This window comes from Natrix helvetica, assembly GCF_964273705.1.
Source record: "Natrix helvetica genome assembly, chromosome: 3".
Lineage (NCBI taxonomy): Eukaryota > Metazoa > Chordata > Lepidosauria > Squamata > Natricidae > Natrix > Natrix helvetica.
In genome coordinates, this window is record NC_138549.1 from 83,668,703 (window position 1) to 83,693,057 (window position 24,355).

Below are 24,355 nucleotides of genomic sequence, written 5' to 3' on the forward strand. Positions count from 1 at the left end.
ACAACTGCAGTGATTCACTTAACAAGTATGGCAAGAATGGTCGCAAAATGGGGCAAAATTCACTTAAAACACAAAATATAACTTTTTCACTTGGCAACAGAAATTTCGGGCTCAATTGTGCTTGTAACTCAAGGACTATCTGTATTAATAGTTAAGAGAAGATTCTGTATCAAAATATTATGACTAATGTATGCATATAAAATATTCGTGCAGATCTAAAAGTGGATTCTCAGATTAACATTATTTAGGTAAAAATGCATAGCTTTACAATATTGTACATTCTAAATTTCTATAAATGTCTAAACATCAGTGTCTCATTTTTAAAGGGACACAGTGCAAACAACTGGAACTTATCAGTAAACAGTTTGAAAAAGAGAAACAAATATTAAATAAAAAATTAGAAGAACTACGTATTAAACTGGAAAAATCAGAAGAAGAAAGTGCGGTTTTAAAAAACAACATTGCCCAGAGAACTAATCAGTTTCAAACAATACAGGAAGAGCTATTAGAGAAAGCTTCAAAATCATGTTGCTTGGAAAGAGAAGTAAGTTAAAACTAAGAAGTCTGTTCTTAAAGGGTATCTAGTTTAATTTTATTTTGGTATGGTGCCTAGGAAGTTCTAAGAGCATACATTAATTCCTCTGTAATAATATACTCTGGCTAGAATTTGCTTGTTGCATCAATATGAGATCTCCTTTCCTTATAGTTTCTTTCATAGTGATAACTCACATTGGCTTAAGATCATTCTCATTATTGAATAAGGCCTTTGGGGATAATTTGTCAGTGTCCGAAGTATGCAATAGCCAGAGTAGTATAGTCCCACAAACCAAAATCAAATGTAACAGTATATTCTGTCATCAGATAAAACAGCAGATACCTATGTACTTCTTGTCACAGACAAGACTGATATTGCTGTTGAATTTAACAAAAATAACAAAAAAGTTACTTTGTGGTAAAATGGGCAGCCAGTAAATTTGATAAATAAAACTAAATAAAAGGAGAAGTGACATAAGGTTATAGATAAATGGGATGAACTGTGAATGTGAATGAGTTTATGCTTTGCAATTTAAGTATGTAGGCATTTTCTTAAATACTCTTAAATATAGCTCATGTTATTTGCCATTACTAATACCCTAAACCTTGAAAAAACATATACTGCCATTGAAGTAACCATTTGCAATATATAGAAGTTACACTAGCTATATAATAAATGTATAAAAGTATATCAACCCTTGTTCATTTCAGTTTGTGTAAATATTCTTTGTAGATAGCAAGAAAATCCTCCCAGTTTTCCATCCTTAAAAAACAGTTGGAAGAAAAAACTTTTGCTTATGTAACTGCACTTGCAAGAAATACTGAATTGGAACAGGAATTAATGGTAACAGTCTTTTACTCTTTTTTCAATATTTTGAAGTAGAATTAGATACATTAATTTATATGATGTTAAATTGTGCTAATATACCGTATTTTTCGGAGTGTAAGACACACCAGAGTATAAGATGCACCAAGATTTTGAAGAGGCAAATTTTTTAAAAAAGGGCTTTTGCACTCTGCAGACTTCACAAAAACGGGCCCATTTTTTTTTTCAAAAAAGGGCATGAATAGCCTTTAGGAAGCTTGTAGAGTGCTCCTGGGGGGTGGGGTGGGGGTCAACAACAAGCAAAAAATGGCCTGTTTTTCGTGAAAACATGGCCGTTTTTTGTCAAAGAAAGGGCATGCCTAGTCTTTAGGAGGCTTATAAAGTGCTGCTGGGGAGGGGGCAAAATTGAGCAAAAAACGGCCCATTTTTCACTCATTTCTGTCCTCCACAGCACCCAGGAGCACTCTGAAAGCCTCCTAAAGGCTATGCACGGCCATTTTGGTGAAGGGGGCGGGGTTTCAGGAAAAATATGGTACTTTAATTTATTAGAGCATGTTTCTAATATAATTTATAAAAAGCAAAAATCTTTTTTATTTTGTATAAAATTGTGTATCTGATTTTTGCCTGTTAATTTTCTAGCTAATATTTTTAGTTACGTTTACACAGTGAGATAATGGTTACCAAAACATTCATATAACTTTTTTCAACTTAATGTCAACTTCTTGTCAAATTGTAAAAAAAAAATGTTTTTTTTTCCTAGGCAATGAACTCTCAGCTTCAAAACTTGGAAAGAAACATCATTGAAGAACAAGATCACTTCTCTTTAATGTTAGAAGAAACGAAATTAATTAATCATGAGCAACATAAGGAGATGGAAAAACAAATTGATTTAGTAAGTCTCAAAGTTGTGTAATATGAATTATTGAAATTAAAATTTCAATTCCCAAATATTTTGGCGGGATCTTGCATTTAGAAAAGATATACCTCTGCCATATTCTATCTGGGCTTGACTGTATGTAAACAGCTAACAGCATGAAAAGTAATTTGCATAACTATTTCATGCAATAAGTTCTTTGTGGAGGCCTACTGCATGGCTTTTTAAAAATCATGCTAGTGCAAATTTCAATAAAAGTATAGCTAATGTTCCAATTGATTGAATGTTGTACTATCCAGTGCTTTTTTCTCCATTAATTTCTTGCTACAAGGAACAGTTGCCATGCTATTCTGTTATCAGCAGGCAAACAACAGCTGGCTTCCAGGAAATCGATGATATCTATTAAAAGTCTAGAAAGAGTATGTTCAGTCTTCTGAATTACATTATTCCAACAATTCACATGAGAAAGAGTTTGGATGTAATATAAATGTACAATTTGCCACTGGTACGGAGTAACTTGAATTGTAGTTGCCAACCAGCAGCTACTGTTATCCACTTTCCTCTTTCTTTTCAATTCCTGCATGTCTCTTAGGTCTCCAAAGTCAGGAAAAATAATTGGAATAACAATTCTAGGATTTGTTCCCTACATAGAGAACAGGGTAACAATGCAGTTTTATCATATTGTAGGTATTGCTATTTATGACTTTTTAATGCTGCTGTTGCTGTATTTATGTACTTACTTATTCGTTACATTTATGTGCTGCCCATCTCATCAAAGACAACTCTGTGTGGCTTACAAACATTAAAATGAATACACAGTAGAATAATAAAACAATCAATACATATATAAACACTGTTTAAGGTGGAAAGGGGTATTGATGATACTTCAACCCATGGTGATAGAAGATCTCACCCAGCAGCTTCATGTAGATGTAAAAGAGGAACGGAGAGAGTTCCACTACACCAAAAAGGAGCAGCCATGGGCTGGATCTCACTCCCTATCAATATTGATTGGGACCAGCCTTGTAGAAAGGAGCCAAACCAGCCCCAAAACCTGTAGACAGCCCAAAAGAATACCATGGTCAATGATATTAAAGGCTGCTGTGGGGTCAAGGAGAATAATGATGCTTGCACCACCCCAGAGTGCTCTTGCCAGAGGCCATCAAGTGCAGCCAATACTGTTCCATAACTGGGCCTGAATCTTTTTGGAGGCTTTTATCAGCCAGGAGGGACAAGGATCTAACTGACAGGTGGTTGCAATGATAGCATCAAGGAACCTATCCACTTCATTGCGTCCAACAGGATTGAACTGTTCTCAGATAACTGGGTAAGATCTTTTCCCAGGCATCTCATATGGACCAGCACCACACATGGGTTCCAATTGGGAACAAATCCGAGCGATTTTGTTGAATAAATTCTCTGCACAACCCTGAAGATGATCTTTTGAACCCATTGTCCCAGGAAGGATTCTGAACAGTGTCACTAGGAAAAACTCTGCAGATCCGATAAGGGTGAAGAAATAATGATGTTTCACCACTCTTACCACCACAAGACAGGCCTTAAAGGCAGCTTTAAGTCATGTCTGGAGTCATCCCTCATCTTCCTCCAGCAGTGCTCTAGGCATCTCTTAATCCTTTTCAAAACTTGCAGCTCCTTCATAAACCATAGGGTGGGCCAGGCACAAAGGGCCAAGAGAGGCTCCCCAGGAGTGATCCAGTCACTCAGCTGCCCTTTGATTTCAGAATGTTACTAATTGCAGCAACTCCCCCCCCCCCATGTCCCCCAGTTCAAACCCATCAATACTATACCTTATACAAGAAACAGCATTGTTTGGAAGCTACTGTATTTTTCGGAGTATAAGACGCACCAAGATTTTGAAGAGGCAAATTTAAAAAAAAAAGTTTTTGCACTCTGCTGACCTCCCGAAAACAGCCCATTTTTTTTTCAAAAAAAGGGTATGAATAGATTGTAGAGTGCTCCTGGGGGGGGGGGGGGCTCCAAAATTGAGCAAAAAATGGCCAGTTTTTCACAAAAATGTGGGTTTTTTTGTCAAAAAAAAGGACATGCATAGCCTTTAGGGAGTGTTCCTGGGGGGGGGCTCCAAAATCGAGCAAAAAATGGCCAGTTTTTCACAAAAATGTGGGTTTTTTTGTCAAAAAAAAGGACATGCATAGCCTTTAGGGAGTGCTCCTGGGGGCTGGGTGGGGCAAAATTGAGCAAAAAACGGCCCGTTTTTCACTCATTTCTGCCCTCCCCAGCACCCAGGAATACTCTGAAAGCCTCCTAAAGGCTATGCACGACCATTTTGGTGAAGGGGCGGGATTTCGGGAGGCAAAAAATGCTGTATTCAGTGTATAAGACACGCCCAGATTTCAGCCTCTTTTTTGAGGGAAAAAGGTGCCTCATACTCCAATACGGTACATCTGCAGGCTTTGAAATATCAAAAACTGGTGAATAAAACACTACAGTGTTCTTTCCAACTGGGGTAAAAATGCTGCTACAAAACAAGGGTGGTGATGAAAGAGTTGGAGTTCAGCAGTGAGCAAGAAAATTGTGAAAATATTTCTGCAGGTTTTTCAAAGTTCATTTAAAGCCCTCAGTAGGCCAGAAGCTATAGCAAATGCTCTGTTTTTTCAGTTCTCAATCTCTATCTTTGATTATTTCTTTCAACAGTCTTAATCGTATTCTATTACTGTCTGTTTATGTGTCTTTATTAAATATGATAATCTATATTTTAGTTTGCTGTAAAATATCGGAAGAGGGCATTCTTGTAATATTGATGAATAGGGGAGTTATATGGAATATTGGATAGATCAATTACAATCTTTCTTTCTTATATAGCTGCAGTCTCAACTAGAAACTAAAACCCAACAATTTCTAGAACAAGAGAAAACAATGTCTATTTTCCAGCAGGATATTTTATATAAACAGCATCAGCTTGAATCATTGGATCGACTATTAATAGAAAGCAAAGAGGTAGCATTTTTGAATAATTAACGGTTCTTGGGATTTGGGTTGGATTGCTTGAAAGTTACTACTTGCAAATTGTTTCCTTGCTTTTTAGCATCTGAAAAGCAATTTGAGAGTTATCGTTAATACTAGGAAGCTTTGCACTAACAACCTTCAGATGCAATTTCTAATTAAAAATGATAAAATAGCAGTATTAGAAAAGACTATATTTCTAGGTTTGAAATAGTTACTTGTTCAATATACTGGTTCAGGCTTTCATGATTGGTATTTGTTGGGAAGTGTTTAGCTTCAGAATTTACTGACAGTGTTCTAGACAACAGATTTTCTGATGTTTTGTCAGCAACTATGGCTGATCAGCATTCCAAAAATGATCATTCAGAAGCTGGAATGAACAAAGGACCAATCAAGATACAATGCCACCAAATGGCCAATCATAATCGGGCATAAACAGAGACTAGTTCTCATTAAGCTGCACCAACCAGAATCCAGCTCATCTAAAGACCAATCCATTTACCTGGTTATAAAGTTAGGAGCCTGGTCAGTCCCTGCACAATTACCTGTGGTCTGCATAGCTAACCACCTTGCCTCTGAAGAAGCCAGTCACAGATGCCCATGAAATGTCATCTTCTGTCTAGAGCATAGTCACAATCCTGAAGTTCAGCACTGCCCAACATCACTTGTTCATTATATATTGTTCATGTTTTATTTTATGAACTTGCACATATCTCAACAGATGGCAGAATCTTGCAAAAATTATCTGGGCTCAGAAGTTAAATATGTTTGTGCCCGGATAAGATTTGGATAGGAGAGCATCAGGAAATGTCAATGTATTGGCTACTTTGGGATGTTAAAATACATCCTGGAAGGAGGTCATATCAAAACATGTCCGTATAGTGAGAAAACTGTTTTCATGTAGTTGAGCTCAAATGATGTGCATCTTTGTATAGTATCTTGATATGGCTAAATGAATTATGATTTCTTACTATCTTCATTCCCATCACCCCATCAAAAAATTTGACATGCTTTGGTCAAGCAAGCAGTATTTTATAGATAAGACAGACACTTTTCTATTACTTGAAACTTTCTTGAATTTATAAGCTGTTGGAGCCCCCATATCCTAGTGGCATAATTATTTGGTTGGTGGTAGAGACACAGAGTTAAGAAACAGAAACATGAAATTACCGTATTTTTCAGAGTGTAAGATGCACCAAGATTTTGAAGAGGCAAATTAAAAAAGAAAGTTTTTGCACTCTGCAGACCTCCACAAAATGGCCCATTTTTCCAGGCCTGGTTGTTGTTGTTGTTTTGGGGGGGGGGGGTGTCAAAAAAAAAGGGCATGCATAGCCTTTAGGAGGCTTATAGAGTGCTCATGGGGGCTGGGGGGGGGCAAAAACAAGCAAAAAACCGGTCTGTTTTTTGCTCATTTTTGCCTCCCCAGCCCCCAGGAGCACTCTGGAAGCCTCCTAAAGGCTATGTACGGCCATTTTTCAAAGGGAGCAGGATTTTGGGAGGCCAAAAATGCTGTACTCAGTGTATAAGACGCTCCCAGATTTTCACCCTCTTTTTTGAGGGAAAAAGGTGCATCTTATACTCTGAAAAATAAGGTAGATAGATGCCTGAAACAAAAGAGTTGAGGGGGGGGGGGTAATACAATTGTGCAAAATGGAAGGAAACTCTAGAAAATGAATCTAATCCAAATGTGTTAGAACAGCATACCTGCAGATTTTTCTTTTATAGAAAAACAGGTGACAGTCAACTTGCTTGAGAATTTGTAACCACATCAGAAATATGGTAGAAAAGTCCTAGTTTTTAATAACATCAAATATTCTGTTGATTCTGAATAAAAACAGGAAATGGAAAAACAAAGAACAAACAAAGATGAAGCTTTAAAGAAATTACAAGACCAACTTGGTGATGAAACAGTCAAGGTTTGTATAATTTTTGTGGCTTCTCAGAGCTTAAAGTAGCTTTCTTTTCTACTGTATTGTTTAAAGCCTCCCCTTATGTTTCATTTTTTTTTTTCAAAAAGAAAAGTAGCAGAATGGCAAATGGATCCTCTGCATTAATTTCATTTTTGACTTTAATGGGTAATTAGTCTTTAAAGAATACATCCATAAATGGATTATTTCCTTTAAGTATTTAATATTTATTAAATGACCCTACTGTTTTACGAATTTATTACTACAACTATTACTATTGTTCAAATAACTTAATACTGAATGTAGCACTTAATTTTTCAGGAATACCAAGGATTCCAGAATCAATTTTAAAAACCCTCCCTATCACCAGGGCTTACAAAATAGGAAACATAGAAGGAAAAAAGAAAAGGGAGAGGGGGAGCAAATAGCCATCATATGTTAGTGTGTTTATAATAATCATCTGAGATGAAAACAAGTCAAAGATAGCAAGTGCCAAATGTAGTTTGTTTCTCAATGTTTGTTTCTTAGTGTAGCTAATAAACTAGGCTTGTCTCTAGCAAATAGCCTTTCTTTATTGTTATATGTTTTCTTCTGTTTTATTAGGTCAAACATTTACAAAAAGCATTAGAAAGCTGTAAGCAAGATATAACTTTGTATTTAGAGCATTTAGAAGAAAATAAAGTTCTGTTTGAAAAGCAATTGGAGAAAAAGTCTGAAGAGGTAAACATGCTCTTTTTCATCTTGCTCCCCAGATAGTCTATATTATATTTCATATACAAAAAATAGGAATTCATTTTATTAGCTATACTACTGGAAAGAAATGTGAGAGAAACTTTGTTGATTTTATAATACAACCAGACCTTTGTCGTTGCTAAAGACAAAGAATATTTAGTTATGTGGAAGTGACTCTGACTATCAGCATCTATTCCTAATTATTTTAAGCTAAACCATATTTTCAAATATAACCCATATTGTAATTTTTTATTTTCATTTATAATAGACGTTAATAAAAACTACAACTTGTTAGTAGCATAGATATAGATTGATAGAGCAGACCATTCTGCTAAAGGTGAAGTAGCAGGAAGCGGAAAAACTAATTGCCTCGTTGCAGTCTCATCATATTATTTATTTTTCAGATACAGAGATTGCAAAAAGAAATAAAGCATAAGAGTGACAATCTTCAGTCAACTAGTGAACAAAATCTTGCTCTACAGCAGAGTCTGCAGCAGCAGCAGCAAATGTTACATCAAGAAACCATTAGGAATAGTGAATTAGATGATAGCCAAATAAAGCTCCAAAAACAGGTACATTCTTCATGGTAAATATTTTAAAAATGTATGACAAGCATTTATATAGTTCGTATTCTGTGTTTTCCGTTACCAAGCATATTTGAAAGGAAACAATTTCATCTTATTGTGAAGCATTAATTTGAATCAAGAGTTTAGCTGAAAGAATTGATTATTTTACCCTCAGAATATATCTTGAAAGAGATTTCCTCTATGGCTAGAGTCCCAGTATAGTTCTTCGAAGCAAAGCAGTCTAAGCCTCCAGCATTGTTTTGGCTGGTGATTGTAAGCCACATTGTTTTTAATTGTCTTCTTCTGCCTACCACAGAAACAGAGATTCACACTGTAATTCTAAACAATTTGGTAGCATATCTAATGCAAATACTTAGTATGTATTCTTAATATGCCATGTATAATAGTCCCAATGCACAATTAAGAGTTTTTGCTTGCAAAAGTCAGAAGGACTACTGAGTTGAACCTGGTCTCACAGGAATGTTCAGGCTGCATTCAAACAATCAGAGGTCTCTTCTATGGTTCAGTAGAATACATACCCAAATCAATTGTTTTCATGTTTATTCCTAATAAGCAGAAATATATACAATTTGGGGTATCTCAAAAATTTATAATGTTAACGAGTACATAGAGTTCCTAGTTTTCTGGACCAATGGGCAACTTGAAGTTTGGAGATAGAAATACTCAAACAATTTTAATATCAAAGAGTCCTAGCCCTAAAATGTTTTATTCTGACCTTGAAACCATATATTCCAAATTTGCTTTTGCAATCAAATGCCTGTTTCAGACTGGAATATTTCTCTAAGATTGGACCAAGCCTTTTCACACTGGATGATTTCCATAATGTCCGAGCTGGGACATTTCAATCTCCTAATATTTTGCACAATTGTATTTAGAAAGTGTTGTAGTAGCACCAGCAACAAAACAACAATCTACCAAAAAGAAAATGATAAAAGTTTTTTCCCATGCCCAAATTTATTTTTTCTTCTCAAAAAACAGGTATCAAAACTAGAACAAGAACTTCAAAAGCAGAAGGATATGTTGGGAGAAGAATTGAGAAGAACAAATGAAAGACTTCATTTAACCACTGAAGAAAACACTGTGAAACGGCAAAAAATAGCAGAACTTACTGCTACAATCAGGCATAGTCCCAATTTTTAAAAAATATGCAGTTATTTTCTTGAATGTATTATTTTGGAAGGAAAAAAAGGGTTTTAGAAACAAAAGATTATACCTCAATTCTATGCATATCCATTTGTCCTATAGATTTTAGTGGAATTTATTCCCAGATTAATATATGAGTGCATTTTCAAATGTACTTATTTGTGTATTTATTTATTCCTCCATTTATATTGTGCCTTTTTTAATGACTCTAAATAGCTTACACGTAAAAGATCCAAATCTGTTCTGAGGTGTAGTTCCCATTCTTTTGATTATTGATTCTGGATACTTTGTAGACCTATAATGCTGTTGTTTTAATTATTCATTGAGGTATGGTATATTTGCTTCTTTAGGCAGATTAAACAAGAGATGGATCAATGTAAAGATGAGTTGATAGACATGGAGAAAGAATTAGTGCACTTAAGAAGAGATGGTCATAATAAAGCAATGCAGCTGAGCCAACTGGAAATTAATTTACAACAGAGAATCTCAGAATTTAATAAAAAGACACTCCAAGGTAAGCTCTTCATTATGCTTTCAATATTTTTTATTATGCCATATTGAAATGAATGGGACAACTTTCTAGAAAATTATTTTGAGAATGGAATAACATTAAATAAGAATACTTAATCGACTGGCTGCACTGACTTTAAATAACTATAATTTATACATTGACTAGAATATATCAGAAAAAAATGGTATTTTTTTAAAGCTAACCTTCTTGTTTCCCCCAAGAATACCATATTTAATGTTAAATCAATGACTATTATGTCTGTAATTTTTAGATTCAGATGAACCATAACCATTTCTTTAATAAACTCTCCAAGTATAATAAAATATGAATTAATTTAAATATGATTTTATTCAGTGGCATATAACTTTCTATCATTCACAACATTGAGTTTTGGTGGGTTTTTTTTATTAAGTTATATGGGATAAACAATAAAGCAAGGTGATGAGTAAGACTGAAAGAGGAAATGGGGTTTTTGCTGTTGTTGTTTTTTGTAATTTTGCTGTGATTCCAAGTTGGTTCATGTACTTACCTGCAGCCACGTGGTTTGCCTGGAACGGCCATGACTATTTAATAACTTTCTGTCAAGGCTGCCTAGCCAAGGACTCTGCCTTACATAGGACAAAAATCAATCTGACAGGCAGCTCTTCTGCTCTCAGAGAAGTTGGCTAAAAAAGGTCTGTCTCAAAATAGATCCAGAAAGACCTCTTTTAGCCAGCTCCCAGGAACCAGAGGGAGTCCTGCAGAAAAAGTGTGTGATCTTTCCTATTGGCTACCCTGTTGACCTTCTGAGTAAGCCAACAGGGAAGATTACAAATGGTGATCACATGATCACAGAGGGCTTGGCAATCTTTCTAAAGTGCAGATGGGTTGCCAAGAGCCCAGATTGTAATCAGGTGACTGGGGTGCACTGCAATAGTCATAACTACAAATACCAGTCATAAGTCCCTTTGTTCAGTGCCATCATAATTTTGAACGGTTGCTGAACAAATGGTTGTTAAGTGAAGACTACCTTTATATATGAAGGAAGAGTGAAAGAAGAGGAAGGGGAAGACTGAGAAAGATGTAGCTAAGATTCTGAAAAAGACCAGAAATTTAAAGAACAAATAGTATATAAAGCCATGTATAGGCAGAATGGAAACAGATGGTTTGCTAGAACTGAAAGTATGGGAAGGTATAATAAATAGTGTTGATGGAGTTTACTTTTGGCTATGTTTCCTTTTCTTGTTATCTCATGGTTTTGATGTCTATGATTTTTATTTCTTATCTCTTTTTCTGTGCTCTGTAAACCATTACTTATCCAAAATGGAATAACATGAAGGGTATGTTTGCATGTATGTTACACTGGGAAAATAATGCTTGCCACAGTTATGCATGACTGGCAACATTTATTGCCTGCAGACATCCTTGAAGACTTACAATACAATACAATAGCAGAGTTGGAAGGGGCCTTGCAGGTGTTCTAGTCCAACCCTCTGCCTAGGCAGGAAACCCTATACCGTTTCAGACAAATAGCTATCCAACATCTTCTTAAAGACTTCCAGTGTTGGGGCATTCACAACTTCTGGAGGCAAGCTGTTCCACTGATTAATTGTTCTAACTGTCAGGAAGTTTCTCCTCAGTTCTAAGTTGCTTCTCTCCTTGATTAGTTTCCACCCATTGCTTCTTGTTCTACCCTCAGGTGCCTTGGAAAATAGTTTGACTCCCTCTTCTTTGTGGCAACTGTATGAGAACTGTTGAATGCATCATAAAGGCACATGTGCATGCACACACATATATATGCACAGTCATCTTAACTGGCTTATAGTTTGATTCTAAGTGGAATTAAACTTTTGATTGTAAACATGAAGCTCTACTTCATAGAGAAAATGTAAACAGAGTACTTCTAATTATTATAATATGGCGAAAGAATATTTTTCCAGAGTCCCTTTCTTGGAACCTAGTCTATTAGATTTAGGGATAAGCAAACAGTTCAGTTACTCCCAAATAATATATTTAAATTTTGCTTTAAAAAAAGTATTTTATGGTGATTGCTGATTTTGAATTTGTTGTGTTCTTCATCTTGGAATAGCCTGAAGGATAGGGTAGAAACTTAAAACTGTATCATGTGTATAAATGCATATATTGTCTGGCTAAACATTCTTGCTTGCTTTTTTTCTATTTGCACAAAAGTGAAAGAATTAGAAGATAAGTTGCTTATAAGTGAGACCCAGCAAAAAGATTCCATACAGAAAATAGAATCTCTAGAAATTGACCTGAAAAACACCACTGGGGAGTTAAAAACTACTTTGAGACAACTGCAAGACCTTCGGGATACATTACAGAATGCACAGACATCCCTAGAGGAGAAGTATACTACTATCCATGATTTAACAGATGAATTAAGGTGTGTTAATAAGCGTTACAGAAGTGGATCAGTGTAACAAATTAGTAATTTCAGCAGGTGGCGTACCTACTCAGTCTTGCTTGGGCTTAAAAACCTAGCATGGTTGGATCTGATTAGCATTTGGATGGGAGACCTTAAGGGAATTCCAGGGCTGTATGCTGATATGGAACAAACATCAAGGAAGAAAACAGTGGCAAATTATTTTTGTGTTCCTGCCCCAAAAATCTTCAGGGATATTTTACCAGAACTCAGAATTTTATCTCAAAATCAAGAGAGTCCATGAGTCTATATATGATTATTTACAAAGTGAATAGGTCATGTGTAGAATCAGAATAATAAACTGTTGTATTTAATTACTTTCCAGCATTTTGTAAGTACCAATAGAACAGAATATATGTAGGTTTAGTATTTTTAAAGTACTGAATATTACATTGTTGAAAATATGTATGAGTGGCATGGCGACCTAGTGGTGAAGACACTGACCTCCCGCTCAGAAGGTTGAGAGTTCAGTACTAGGTAGAAGCAATTATTTCTTTTCTAGGGTGCAAAGAAAAAATATATGTGGCTAACTCCATGTAAGCATCAGGAAGGGCATCCAGCCAGTAAACGCCCAACTTGGTCCATTTGCCCCAATTCTACCCCAAATAAGGAATACAGGATCATTAAAAAGGGAGTTTATTGTTGAAAATATGTACACGCAAACCTAATTGCATATTTAAATTCATTTTTTCTAGTATCTATAGCAGTGATAGTGAACCTATGGCACGCATGCCACAGGCGGCACGTGGAGCCATTTGTCAGGGCACATGAGGCGCTGCTCTGTCAGCTGGCCAGAGCCTCCCCTGCCCCCCCCCCCCCCGAGGCCCTCCGGAGGCTTCATGAGCTTCCCTGAAGCCTCCAGAGCGCAAAAAACCGGCCCTACGGGCAAACCGGAAGTTTGGGAATGGACTTCTGGTTTGCTTGGAGGGTCGTTTTGACTGCTTCCGGCTTCAGGGAAGACTCTTAAAGGTCCCTGAAGCCTTCGGAGCACTTAAAACGACCCTCCGAGCAAACCGGAAGTGACTTCCAGTTTGCTCGCAGGGTCGTTCTGAACGCTCTGAAGGCTTCAGAGAAGCCTCTTAACGGTCCCTGAAGCCTTCGGAGCGCTTAAAACAATCCTCCGAAGTGACTTCCGGTTTGCTCGGCGGGTCGTTTTAACTGCTTCGAAGGCTTCAGGGAAGCCTCCTGAAGGTCCCTGAAGCTTCCAGGGGGGCGGGGGATGCTGTTTTTGCCCTCCCCAGGCTCCTATAAAGCCTCTGGAGCGTGGGGAGGGCAAAAAAAGCATGCAAAAATGGGGGGGGGGTTTCGCGTCTGTAGTGCGCACATGCACACGGGGAAGGGTCGCGCATTGCATCATGGGTGCGGTACGCCTGCACACAACCTCCCCTGCGTTCCCCCCACTTATGGCACGCAAGCCAAAAAAGATTCACCATCACTGATCTATAGGGGGAAAAATCATTTGTATTTATTAATCTCTCCTATTAAGTATTATGTGGTTTAATATGATTAATTAACCCAAAATTCAGTGTCAAGTGATCAAAGCTATATTACAATTTCTGCTAATAGATTTGGCTGTGTTTTTTCCTTAATTTTTATGAGTCACAGATTGAATGTTACTTCTAAATAAACATAGAATCAGGATACAGAAGAATTGGATGAGGATAATTAGAATTTAACTTCCCTAATAGAGAAAATATTTCTCATTATTAAATGAAAATTGCAGAGAATGCAAGGATGAACTTGAAGAGAAAAAGCAAGAACTTCTTGACATGGAAAAGGTGCTGAAAGAAAGAAATTGGGATTTGAAACAAAGAGCAGCTCAGGTTAGAAGAATATGTAAATTTAATAAGCTTTTAAGAATGATTGGGGCATTATTAGTAAATATATTTGGGGTGCATATTTTCATTTATGCTCCACAATTTTAGTGTGTACAGGTAATTCTCAATTTATAACCATTTGTTTCATGGTGGTTTGAAATTATGACAGCTGTGGAAAAAGAAATTTCTGACCCATCCTGAAATTATGATTGTTGCACCATCCTTGTGGTCACAATTTGGTGGTCAGCAATCGGCTTACATTTACAACAGTTGCAGTGTCTTGCAGTCATGTGGTCACAATTTGCAACCTTCCAGCTGGCTTCCACAAAGTCAACTGGGGAAGCCAGAATCACTTAACCACCATGTGATTTGCTTAGCAACTTTAGTAAAATGGTCACAAAATTGGGTCCTATCACATGGTGACCTGCTTAATGGCTGCATAACAGCAATCAAAATTCAAGTCCCAATTGTGGACATGAGTTGAAGTTTACCTATAATATTTGTTTCTGTTTTCATATTTTGTCTTTCCTTTTTTAAAAGGTTACACAGTTGGATATGTCAATTCGTGAATACAGGGGAGAAATGGAACAAAAAATAATTACATTGCAAGGTAGCTTGGAAAAAGCAGAGCTGCAGATAAAAGATTATAATAAACAGGTACTATTATTGTTCAAAATGCGCTTCTAGTTGCTTACTTTCCACAAATTTCTGATGTGAAGAGTTTTAAATCCTCAAATGGTTATTCTTTTTTAACTTATTTGCTTACATTTTGCTATCAGATTGAAAGTTTGGCAAGCAAGGTACAGTGTTCAAAAGAGGAGCTTCAAGAAAAAGAGTATAATATTCTCCAACAAGATCAAGAGATAAATCTTCTTAGAAAAGAGAATGAACAAAAGCAGCAAAGAATAACAGATACTGAGAAAGTAAGTTTGTCTTGTATATTCTTTTCTCTGCCTTTTTTTCAATATTCCAGGTTTCTAATCTAACCAGTTACTTACTTAATCAATAATATATGATAAGGAATAACATTGCCTTTTCATGAAAGAGACTATTGTCTGAAATATGTTCCACTGAATTCATTGAAGCTTGCTGAAATATAGTTTGCTTACTTTTCCATGAGAACATGCCAGTATTTTTTGCGTTTCATTTTCTGATACTGCTAATTTTTTCTTTCTCTTTAGATAAGTTTGTATGGATATCTTCCAACAAAGAATATTGTTCCATCTGGCTGATAATTTTAACACACTCTGAACTGTTTTTCAGACAGCAGATCTGATTTTAGGATAACAAATAAGAACTACTAAAATGAAATAACAGGAAGACACAAGATTTTTAGTATGTAAAAAAACACTTTTCTCTTTTTAGAAGCTGAAAGATCAAGAAAGGTGTATTGCAGAACAGTATAAAGAAATACTTGATTTGGGGCAGCAGTTGAGACTGGAACGTGAAACAATGAAACAAGTTCATGTGGACCTATTAGAGAGTCGCCGCCAACAGGCTCTAGCTCAGAGAGATGTGGACAGGATCTCTCTTGAACTGGAAGAAGTGAACCATATCTCACATGAAAAAGTAACCAATTTTACAGATTAGTTTTATGAGAAATCAGCTACCCAATGCAAGATTCTTTCCAGTGTCAGTTTAATGTGTAGACTAGAGCATGGTTCAGAGCACAGTTTCAAATGGGGAAAGACAAAAGGTTAAAGCTAACCAATAATGCTAGATCAGTTTGAAAATAATGTAAAACAAGTATTTCAGACCTCAGGTGAATACCTTTTCTTAAACTTGTGGAGAAAACTTAAAAAGGGTCTGTTATTTTAATGAATAACAGAAGTGCTTGAAACAATACAAAATGTTTCAAAAATAGCTGTAGATATACTTTCTTGATTTGTTTTGGAAAATTAGTAGCAATCTTCTATATAAACAACCTTGAGATATTTTTGTATTGCTTAAAATATTCTTGTTTTTAATCATGCTAATTTAATATTTTAAAGAAAATATGGCAAATATAATGATTTTGTGTTGGGGGCATAATTTTCTTTCAGGAAATCCGTGTAAATAATTTGGCAGAACAATTAGGAGCAGCTCAGGTGCGAGAATCTGAGTTAGAAGCAAGAATGCAAATTGAGATTAAAAGGCTCACTGCAGAAGTACATTTGCTAAAGCAGTCTTTTTTATCAGAGGTGAGAACAACATTGTTCTTTCCCATTTATTTCATCTTAGGTATCAGAGAATGAGAAACTCTTATATGTGTGTTTGGCTCTAAGAACTGGCTCTAGGCTTTGCTTTTACCTTCAAATAATTTCTTTTGTACCAAGTTTGTATGAAATAATTTCAGAGGAATCAGTCCCCTTTCTTACAAGTTAGGAACTGAACATTAATAAACTATTTAAGTACCACAGATATGCTTAATATCGACAGCTACTATCCTATGGCATACCCTAGGGCCGTGATGGCAAACCTATGGCCAGAGGTGGCACACAAAGTCCTTTTTGTGGGCACACACTCTGTCGACAGCTGCTCTTCTGGTTTCCTGCACACACATACGCGCCGGCCAGCTGATCTTTGCGGACCCTGGAGTGTCAGAAAATGGCCTGAAAAATGGCCAAAACTGACCAAAAAACAGGCTGTTTTTTGGGCCATTTCTCAGGTCATTTTTCTGGCTGGTTTTCGAGCACCGGAAAATGGCTCAGAAAATGGCCTGTTTTTCAGCCTGCTGCTCTTCCAGTTTTCTGCACATATATGTGCGCTGGCCAGCTGGTCTTCATGGGTGCTGGAGTATTGGAAAATGGCCAGAAAATGGCTTGAAAAACTGCCAAAAAACAGGCATGCACGCACTGGGCAGGTGGTCTTTGGGTTTCCGGCACACACATGCACGCACATTCCAGTTTGGACACTCGGTGCCAAAAAGATTCACCATCACTACCCTATGGCCTACACCATGGAATCGCGCTCTCTGGTTTTTTTGTTAAGATTTAATAGTTTAGATTGCATGTATTTGAAATATATTTTGTCTTCAGAAACTTTCCCATGAAGAAGAACAGACAAAATGGCAGCAGTCTCTATCTAAATCTCATCATGTTAATGAGCAACTACAACAGATCAAAATAGAACTGGATGATGCTCAAGACACTGTTTATAATCTGCAACAACAGCTTCAGTCCAGAGATGATATGATTCAAGCAACAAATGAAAAGTTGCTCCTTAAAGTGAGTTAAGAAAGGAATGTTTGTATTAGATATAAGATTGTCATCTCAATTCATTTTATAGGTACTTGCAATATATGTCTATTAACATTGAAATCTGTACTCTGGATGGTACTCATTCATAGCTAGTATGAAAACCTTGGATTAAAAGAGAAGTGGAGGAAAAAATAAACATTGTAAGGTATTGTTGAAGGAGATGGTTGCAGAAATGTTGTATTCAGCAGGTTCTGACCAGTTCTGGAGAACTGGTAGCGGAAATTAGTTCAGAGAACCAGTAAATACCATCTCTGACTGGCCTTCCCCCCATCTATTCTCTGCCTCCTGAGTCCCAGCTGATCAGGAGGGAATGGAGATTTTGCAGTAACCTTCCCCTGGAGTGGGGAGGGAATGGAGATTTTATAGTATCCTTCCCTTGCCACACCCACCAAGCTACCCCCACAGTAGTAAAAAAATTTTAATCACACCACTGGATGGTTGATAGTATTAATCCTTATGAACTGTGTTTTGGATAGTTATTTTGGGAGGCCAAACTTAGCGGAAAATGAATGTTGGCGGAAAAATGAAATCTGCATTTATGATGTTAGGGAATTTAATAGCAAAAATACAACATGTGGCTTGCTTCCTTCAGCTTGCTATTTTTAAATACTGTGTTTCCCCAAAAATAAGACAGGGTCTTATTTTCTTTCCCCCCCCCCCCCGGAAATAAGCACTTGGCCTTATTTTCGGGGAGGGCTTATTATTTTTAAGGTGAGCATGGTCACCTCATGGCTGCTGCTGTTGTGTTGCAATATTTTCGGGAAGAGCTTATTTTCAGGGAGGGCTTACTTCAGCACATGCGCTCAAAAGCCTGATTGGGTTTATTATCTGGGAAGGGCTTATTTTCAGGGAAACAGGGTACATACATACCAGTGGTGAAATTCAAAAAAAATCCCTACCAGTTCTGTGGCCATGGCTTGGTGGTCATGTGATTGGGTGGGCGTGACTCGGTCATGTGACCGGGTGGGTGTGGCTTGGTGGTCATGTGACCTGGAGGACGTGGCTGATTCACACACAATGTAAAAGCAACTGGACTTCACCAAAAATGGCCCCTGCAACAAGCAGGAACCTCATGGAGTCACAGTGTTCAAAAACCAACTATCACACTTTACACAAAAACTGCACAACTGAGTCACACACAATGTAAAAGCAGCTGGACTTCACACAAAATGGCCCCTGCAACAAGCGGGAACCTCACAATCAGGCACAGCTGTTTTAAATGCTTTAAAATGTTTTTTAAAAGTTCCGAAGATTGCCTGGCATAGCTGATTGTTGCACAGCTGATTGTCAGAACTTTTTTTTTACTTTTTAAAACATTTATTTACTACCGGTTCATGCAAACTAGCCTGAACCAGTAGCATTTCACCACTGATACATACATACATGGATTTTGAACCACAAATGAATCATCTTCTCTAAAATTAAGGAAGAATTATTATTACACGTTTGCTGAGCCCATCTCTCTTTTTGAGCTCTGAGACCCTATCCCACTTCATAATATAAAACAACAGTCAGAAATAATTAGACTGGATAGTGGAAGCCAGTTTTTTCAGTGGCGAAGAGTTGGTCAGCATGTTCAACCTCTTACTCAGTGCAAGAATCCAAATTAGTGCATCCTCAGTATATGGCTACTTAGGCTCTTCTTGAAGACATCTAGTAAAGAATTATTTGATTCTAGTATCAAACTGGTTTTCGTGTTTAAATAATGTTTTTTAAAGTATGATGCTGAGAATTGTCCCCAGCACTTGGAGTAAAACAGAATAAAGTGGAACTGTGATTTGAAACCTATAATTTTGTTGATAGCAGTCTAAAACCAAATTTACCATTATTATTTTTTTGCCAATTTCATTCTGTTGCTCCAAGTTTAGTTTGGAATTAAGTATTTGGAATTAAGTATTATTCAAAAATCTTATGAATACCAATCCAAATGAAGCCTTTAAGATCTTTTGCTGAACATATTCTGTAAAGAAGCCTTTCTCAACTGGAGTTCCATTGAATCCAAGAGTTCTGCAAGAAGTTGTTAAGGGTTCTTTCAAGATATTGTGATTGAAAAAAACCACTTCTTTGAACTTTGCATATTATATAATGCTAATGCTTGCAATGGTGGGAATTTTTATATGTCACAACTTAACATTCTGGTCTGAATTATATTAGGTAGGTTTTATATTTTTTGCAATTTTTATACAGGGGTTTTATGAGACCTGAAGATTATATAAACTCCTTTTACAGGATAAAAGGTTTGAGAAAAACTGCTTCTTCTACAGCAAGGCTCCCCAATTTATTTGTTGCCTTTTTATCTCAGATGGCCACTTGTAAATTCTTTCACTTCACTCCGTCATCACTATCTTCTCCTGTTATTCAAATATTATTTCAGATAATTGCTTAGTAATCTGTAGAAATAGTATTGAAGATGTTTTGTTTAATAAGAATAATCAAGCAATCTGTGTTGTTCATAACATTTTTATTAATCAGAAATACTATCAATATTTTTGTTAAACAAGTAACTTTTGTTAAGATGATCCCTGATCACCTAATTTCTACAAAGCTTTAAATTTGTGCACTATAGGAATCTGAGCTTACAAGATTACAAACAAGAATTGCAGTTCATGAAAGAACAGCAAGCATCAAGCAATTAGTAGAACATCATTGGTTTGATGATCAAGGACTTGACTTTGCCAAGCAGTCTACTTGCAGAAAACTACGGCGTTCAACAAGCACCAGTGATCTAAATATTAAAGACAATAAAAATGTACTAAGTCAAAATCAGACAGTTACACTACACTCTTCAGTGAGTTCTGAAATGTCAAAATATATATCTCATACTTCACCAAAGAGTTTGAATGAGTCTTCCTTTGATCCTTTGACATACAATGTAGACGAAGAGGTAACTTGTAGCAGTAATGACTTTCAAACACTCAGTGGCATGCTGAAATATATCAACAAGGAGAGAAAGGATTCTGAAAAGTCTTCACTATAATTTTTATCTGCTGTAAAGAAAAGTCAAGTATGTATATTTCTTAGCTAAATGGAGTACAATATTCCTTGTCACTGAAGTAACTTTTCATGCAAATATTGTTACCTTTTAAAATGTAAACAGAGTAATTTCTAACACAGAGAAATTAACTGAAGTTAGAGCAACAATTTACTCCCCAAAAGGCCAAGTGCAATACATGAAAATAAAACAGAGTGAAAAAAAACTAAAGTGGAGCTGTCATATTTCTAGAATATTTAGCACATCAAACTCAATGTTTTACAAGTAGTTCTTGACTTACGACCACAATTGAGGCCAAAATTTTTATTGCTAAGTGAAATATTTGTTAAATGAATTTTGCCCCACTTTATGGCTTTTTGTGCCACAGTTAAGTGAAACAGCAGTTATTAAATTAGTAACATGGTTAACTGAATCTGTCTTCCCCATTGACTTTGCTTGTGAGGTCACAAAAGGTGATCACATGACCCCGGACACTGCAACCATCATAAATACGAGTCAGTTACCAGATATTTGAATTTTGATCATGTGACTATGGGGAATACTGCAACAGTTGTTAAGTGTGAAAAATGGGCATAAGTAATTCTTCAGTGCCTTGTTACTTTGGTCACGAAAAGAACTGTTACAAGTCAAGTATTACCTGTATAGGTTCAGTGACATCCAGATTAAAGATGTAAGATCACCATAAGTCTTATTTTCTCAGAATTAAATTCTATAATGTTTTGGAGAGCTTTTTTCCAAGAATTAGAAATGCAATGAATGTGGGAAATAAAGGAATGGCAAAGGATTTCAGTTTAAATATCAATGGATGTTTATAGTAGCAGCTCAAATGCTGGTCTCAGTTGTGTCAAATAATTCTTCAGATCATTTTACTACAGGTAGTCCTTACCTTATGATCATAATGAGCCTGGAATTTTGGTTATAAATTATTTCAGTCATAAATTGAGTCACCATATGGTTGCACTTGATTTTATGACCTTTTTTTGCAATGGCTGTTATGTGTTTCAAACATGGTTGTAAATCTGAATCCAGCTTATCCAATTGGCCTTTTTGCAAAAAAAGGTCACAAAATCTGATCATGTGACCGCAGGACACTGCAACCAATCAAATATAAGCCAACTGCCAATGGCATAGAGTGGGTTATGCACTTGGCAAAATTGAATATATTTTGATGACTACAAATTTCTGGAGGGTAGATACTATAGAAATGATGGGTGAAAGATGGGATTGTGGTTCTATTTTGCAGTGGATTTTTTATTTATAAAGTTAAGTGTGGTGATATCTGTGATGCCTTTCATATTTGACTCACTAGAAATGTTTTTTATCAGTGAGGAGGTTCCTATTATGGCCCCCAGGATGGTCCTCATGTGGCTCTTATGACATTTTTAATTTGATATCCTTCTTATATGGTCTTGTAGAATCCTGTACAGAAAGAGAGATTGTTTATTATATGATTCATATCTTTCATAAGATTGCAGTACAATATATATAACTATGTCAAAATATTGGATTTCATTTAAATTAATTTGTAAATTCTGAGATTCTGAACTTTTGATTTTAGAGATAATACTTTTAAATATGTACACGCAACATCTAAAATGTCAAAAACCAGAGGTATCGCTGAAGTAAAATTTCCATCTAGGAAGACTGTATATCACAAAGTGCTTTCTTTAATAACTTGAGGTCTGAATGAACTTCATTATAAAATATTCTTTTAACTGAAAATATGTTTATTTCAGGAAGAAAGTTTCTGAAGAAATAGTGTGCTGGCATGCAATTGACCACAGATGGATTTATGGGTCCGGCATGGAGTTCATAACATTCTATTGAAACCACAAATATAGTTATGTTTAGTAACTATCCACCGAAAATTATTTTCTGTGCTACTTTTTCAGTATTTTTTATTATTTCTTAAACTACTAATGTTCTTTTATTATGTTTACTAATAAAGAGAAATCCATTAAAAATCATTTTTAAAAACTTTTCATTAAAATTTCAGCTAAATACATAATTTATAACCAAACAGATCATATAATATTGTCCTACATTTAAAAATATTACCAATAATGATAAATGGGATTGTATATATAGAATGCATGGATTCTGAATGGAAGTTTATAGCCATGTGCATTTGTCTGCACATAAAACTTACACACCATTAGCTCATACACCTTGCATGACCATGATCAAAAGAATCACACACACACACACACACACCTCTGCCAGAATCATTCATATCTATGGGAAAAAGTAAAAAAGGATGCTTTCCTGTTTTAATTGGCCACTATGTCTGTCCCAGATCATTCCACAATTATGAAACATCTTGATTTTTCCTATATGTATTTATTTTAGATTCTATCTCTTGATGATGCAAGGATTTGATGCAGTGGAGAATATGATTTTGTATGCGACTCCCAAATTTTTTAAAAAATCTACCCTTAGATGCAACAGCTTAGCATAGAACTTTTAAACCAGCTACTTTTTTTTTCAAGTCAGCTTATTTTATACATTTGGGGATTAAATGAGAAAATTATTTTGATCTAAAGAAAAGGCATGAAATAAACATTGTACTAATTGTGAATATTAGAAAATCAAGGCTTTCTCTTATAAAAAGCTGCACATGCAGTGATATATCTTAACAGCTGCAACTAAGAAAGTTATTCCCTTTCAGATAAATATTTTCCTTGGTGCACTGAAGCAATATCAAAAACTAGTACAGGGGTGTCAAACTCGTGGCATATCAGGACTTTTCTGGGCAGAGGCGGGGCCAGCACGTGACTCATCCTGCCTGTGGACCGCGAGTTTGACCCCCCTGCTCTAGTATATATGCTGGGGTTCTTGCCTATCCATGGAAAGGTATAATAGCCATTAGCGTTCTTTTAAAAAGCAACCTATTTTCTTAATGACTTGACTTCAAGAAATTGCACAAGTGCAATAACATGTCACAGAAACTAACATCCAAGAATTGTAACAAAAACATTCCTATTGTTATGCCATCCTTATTTTATCCTCAAAGTCTGTCAAACTGTATCATTTAGGCCTGATCTCAACAGCATCAATGTTACGTATCACTAAAACGCTCTTCTGTAATTTTAAATGGGCAAAACTGCATCACAGGGCAAAACCTGAACAAGAATATGACTTTTTGCCTGCTGCTGATCTCTACTTATATTTTTGCTTTGGTTTGCTATTGACAAGTTGGAATAGTGCTAAGACAATGAGATAGAAAACATCAAAACTAGCAGGCATCAAACCTCACACTCGCACTGATATTATCTTATGAGCCATGGTGGCGCAGTGATTAGTGCAGTACCGCAGGCTACTTCTGCTGACTGCCAGCTGCAATTTGGCAGTTCGAGTCTCACCGGCTCAAGGTTGACTCAGTTTTCCATCCTTCCGAGGTGGGTAAAATGAGGACAAATTGTTGGGGGCAATATGCTGACTCTGTAAAACTGCTTAGAGAGGGCTGTAAGTGTAAGTGCTATTGCTATCTATTTGGGTAAGGGAAACATCTGCAAACGAACAACTAAATCCAGGAAGCATCAAGAGCTCAAAAATGAATGGTCGAGACTCTTACACACCACGAGCCACATAGTGCCGCTGAGCATGCGTAATGCTCCCACCCGGTGAAGTCCACGTTCTGGGGAACTCACTGGCTAAATGCTACCTCACTACAGTCAAGGGAAATAGAAACCGAGCATTCTCGAACCAGACTGAGCTATACAGTACTGCCTTCCCGTTCAAAAGGCGTTCGTTTCCGTTCTAAACTGGAAACGGAACTAGGGTGGACCA

At 36.3% G+C, this 24,355-nt stretch overlaps 1 protein-coding gene and 2 long non-coding RNA genes across 7 annotated transcripts in view; 1 reads left to right on the forward strand and 2 right to left on the reverse strand.

The window, feature by feature from the left end:
* CCDC18 (coiled-coil domain containing 18) overlaps positions 1 to 22,537 on the forward strand; it is a 37,968-nt gene extending 15,431 nt beyond the window's left edge. For 3 of the 4 annotated variants that reach the window (XM_081946039.1, XM_081946040.1, XM_081946041.1), the window contains exons 12-29: positions 327 to 544; positions 1,268 to 1,378; positions 2,121 to 2,252; positions 5,076 to 5,210; positions 7,055 to 7,132; positions 7,727 to 7,843; positions 8,260 to 8,427; positions 9,421 to 9,563; positions 9,936 to 10,099; positions 12,266 to 12,479; positions 14,242 to 14,341; positions 14,876 to 14,992; positions 15,115 to 15,258; positions 15,701 to 15,904; positions 16,378 to 16,515; positions 17,353 to 17,541; positions 20,141 to 20,578; positions 22,303 to 22,537. In XM_081946039.1, the coding sequence (XP_081802165.1) occupies positions 327 to 544; positions 1,268 to 1,378; positions 2,121 to 2,252; positions 5,076 to 5,210; positions 7,055 to 7,132; positions 7,727 to 7,843; positions 8,260 to 8,427; positions 9,421 to 9,563; positions 9,936 to 10,099; positions 12,266 to 12,479; positions 14,242 to 14,341; positions 14,876 to 14,992; positions 15,115 to 15,258; positions 15,701 to 15,904; positions 16,378 to 16,515; positions 17,353 to 17,541; positions 20,141 to 20,551 (2,783 nt within the window). In that variant the 3' untranslated portion in view covers positions 20,552 to 20,578; positions 22,303 to 22,537. Of the gene's footprint in view, positions 1 to 326; positions 545 to 1,267; positions 1,379 to 2,120; positions 2,253 to 5,075; positions 5,211 to 7,054; positions 7,133 to 7,726; positions 7,844 to 8,259; positions 8,428 to 9,420; positions 9,564 to 9,935; positions 10,100 to 12,265; positions 12,480 to 14,241; positions 14,342 to 14,875; positions 14,993 to 15,114; positions 15,259 to 15,700; positions 15,905 to 16,377; positions 16,516 to 17,352; positions 17,542 to 20,140; positions 20,580 to 22,302 lie in introns of those variants that run through there. The other variant, XM_081946042.1, reaches the window with a different exon arrangement.
* LOC309388624 lies at positions 5,137 to 8,714 on the reverse strand. The gene is made up of 3 exons (XR_014174823.1): positions 8,591 to 8,714; positions 6,921 to 7,040; positions 5,137 to 5,301 (listed from the first exon to the last, which is right to left on the reverse strand). It is a non-coding gene; the product is annotated as an uncharacterized lncRNA (long non-coding RNA).
* Positions 20,160 to 24,303, reverse strand: LOC309388622. Of its 2 annotated transcripts, none has more exons than XR_014174820.1 (4): positions 24,145 to 24,303; positions 21,873 to 21,985; positions 20,398 to 20,500; positions 20,160 to 20,299 (listed from the first exon to the last, which is right to left on the reverse strand). It is a non-coding gene; the product is annotated as an uncharacterized lncRNA (long non-coding RNA). The 2 variants fall into 2 exon arrangements; XR_014174821.1 differs by lacking the exon at positions 24,145 to 24,303 and adding an exon at positions 23,929 to 24,134.
* Positions 24,304 to 24,355: the final 52 nt, after the last annotated feature.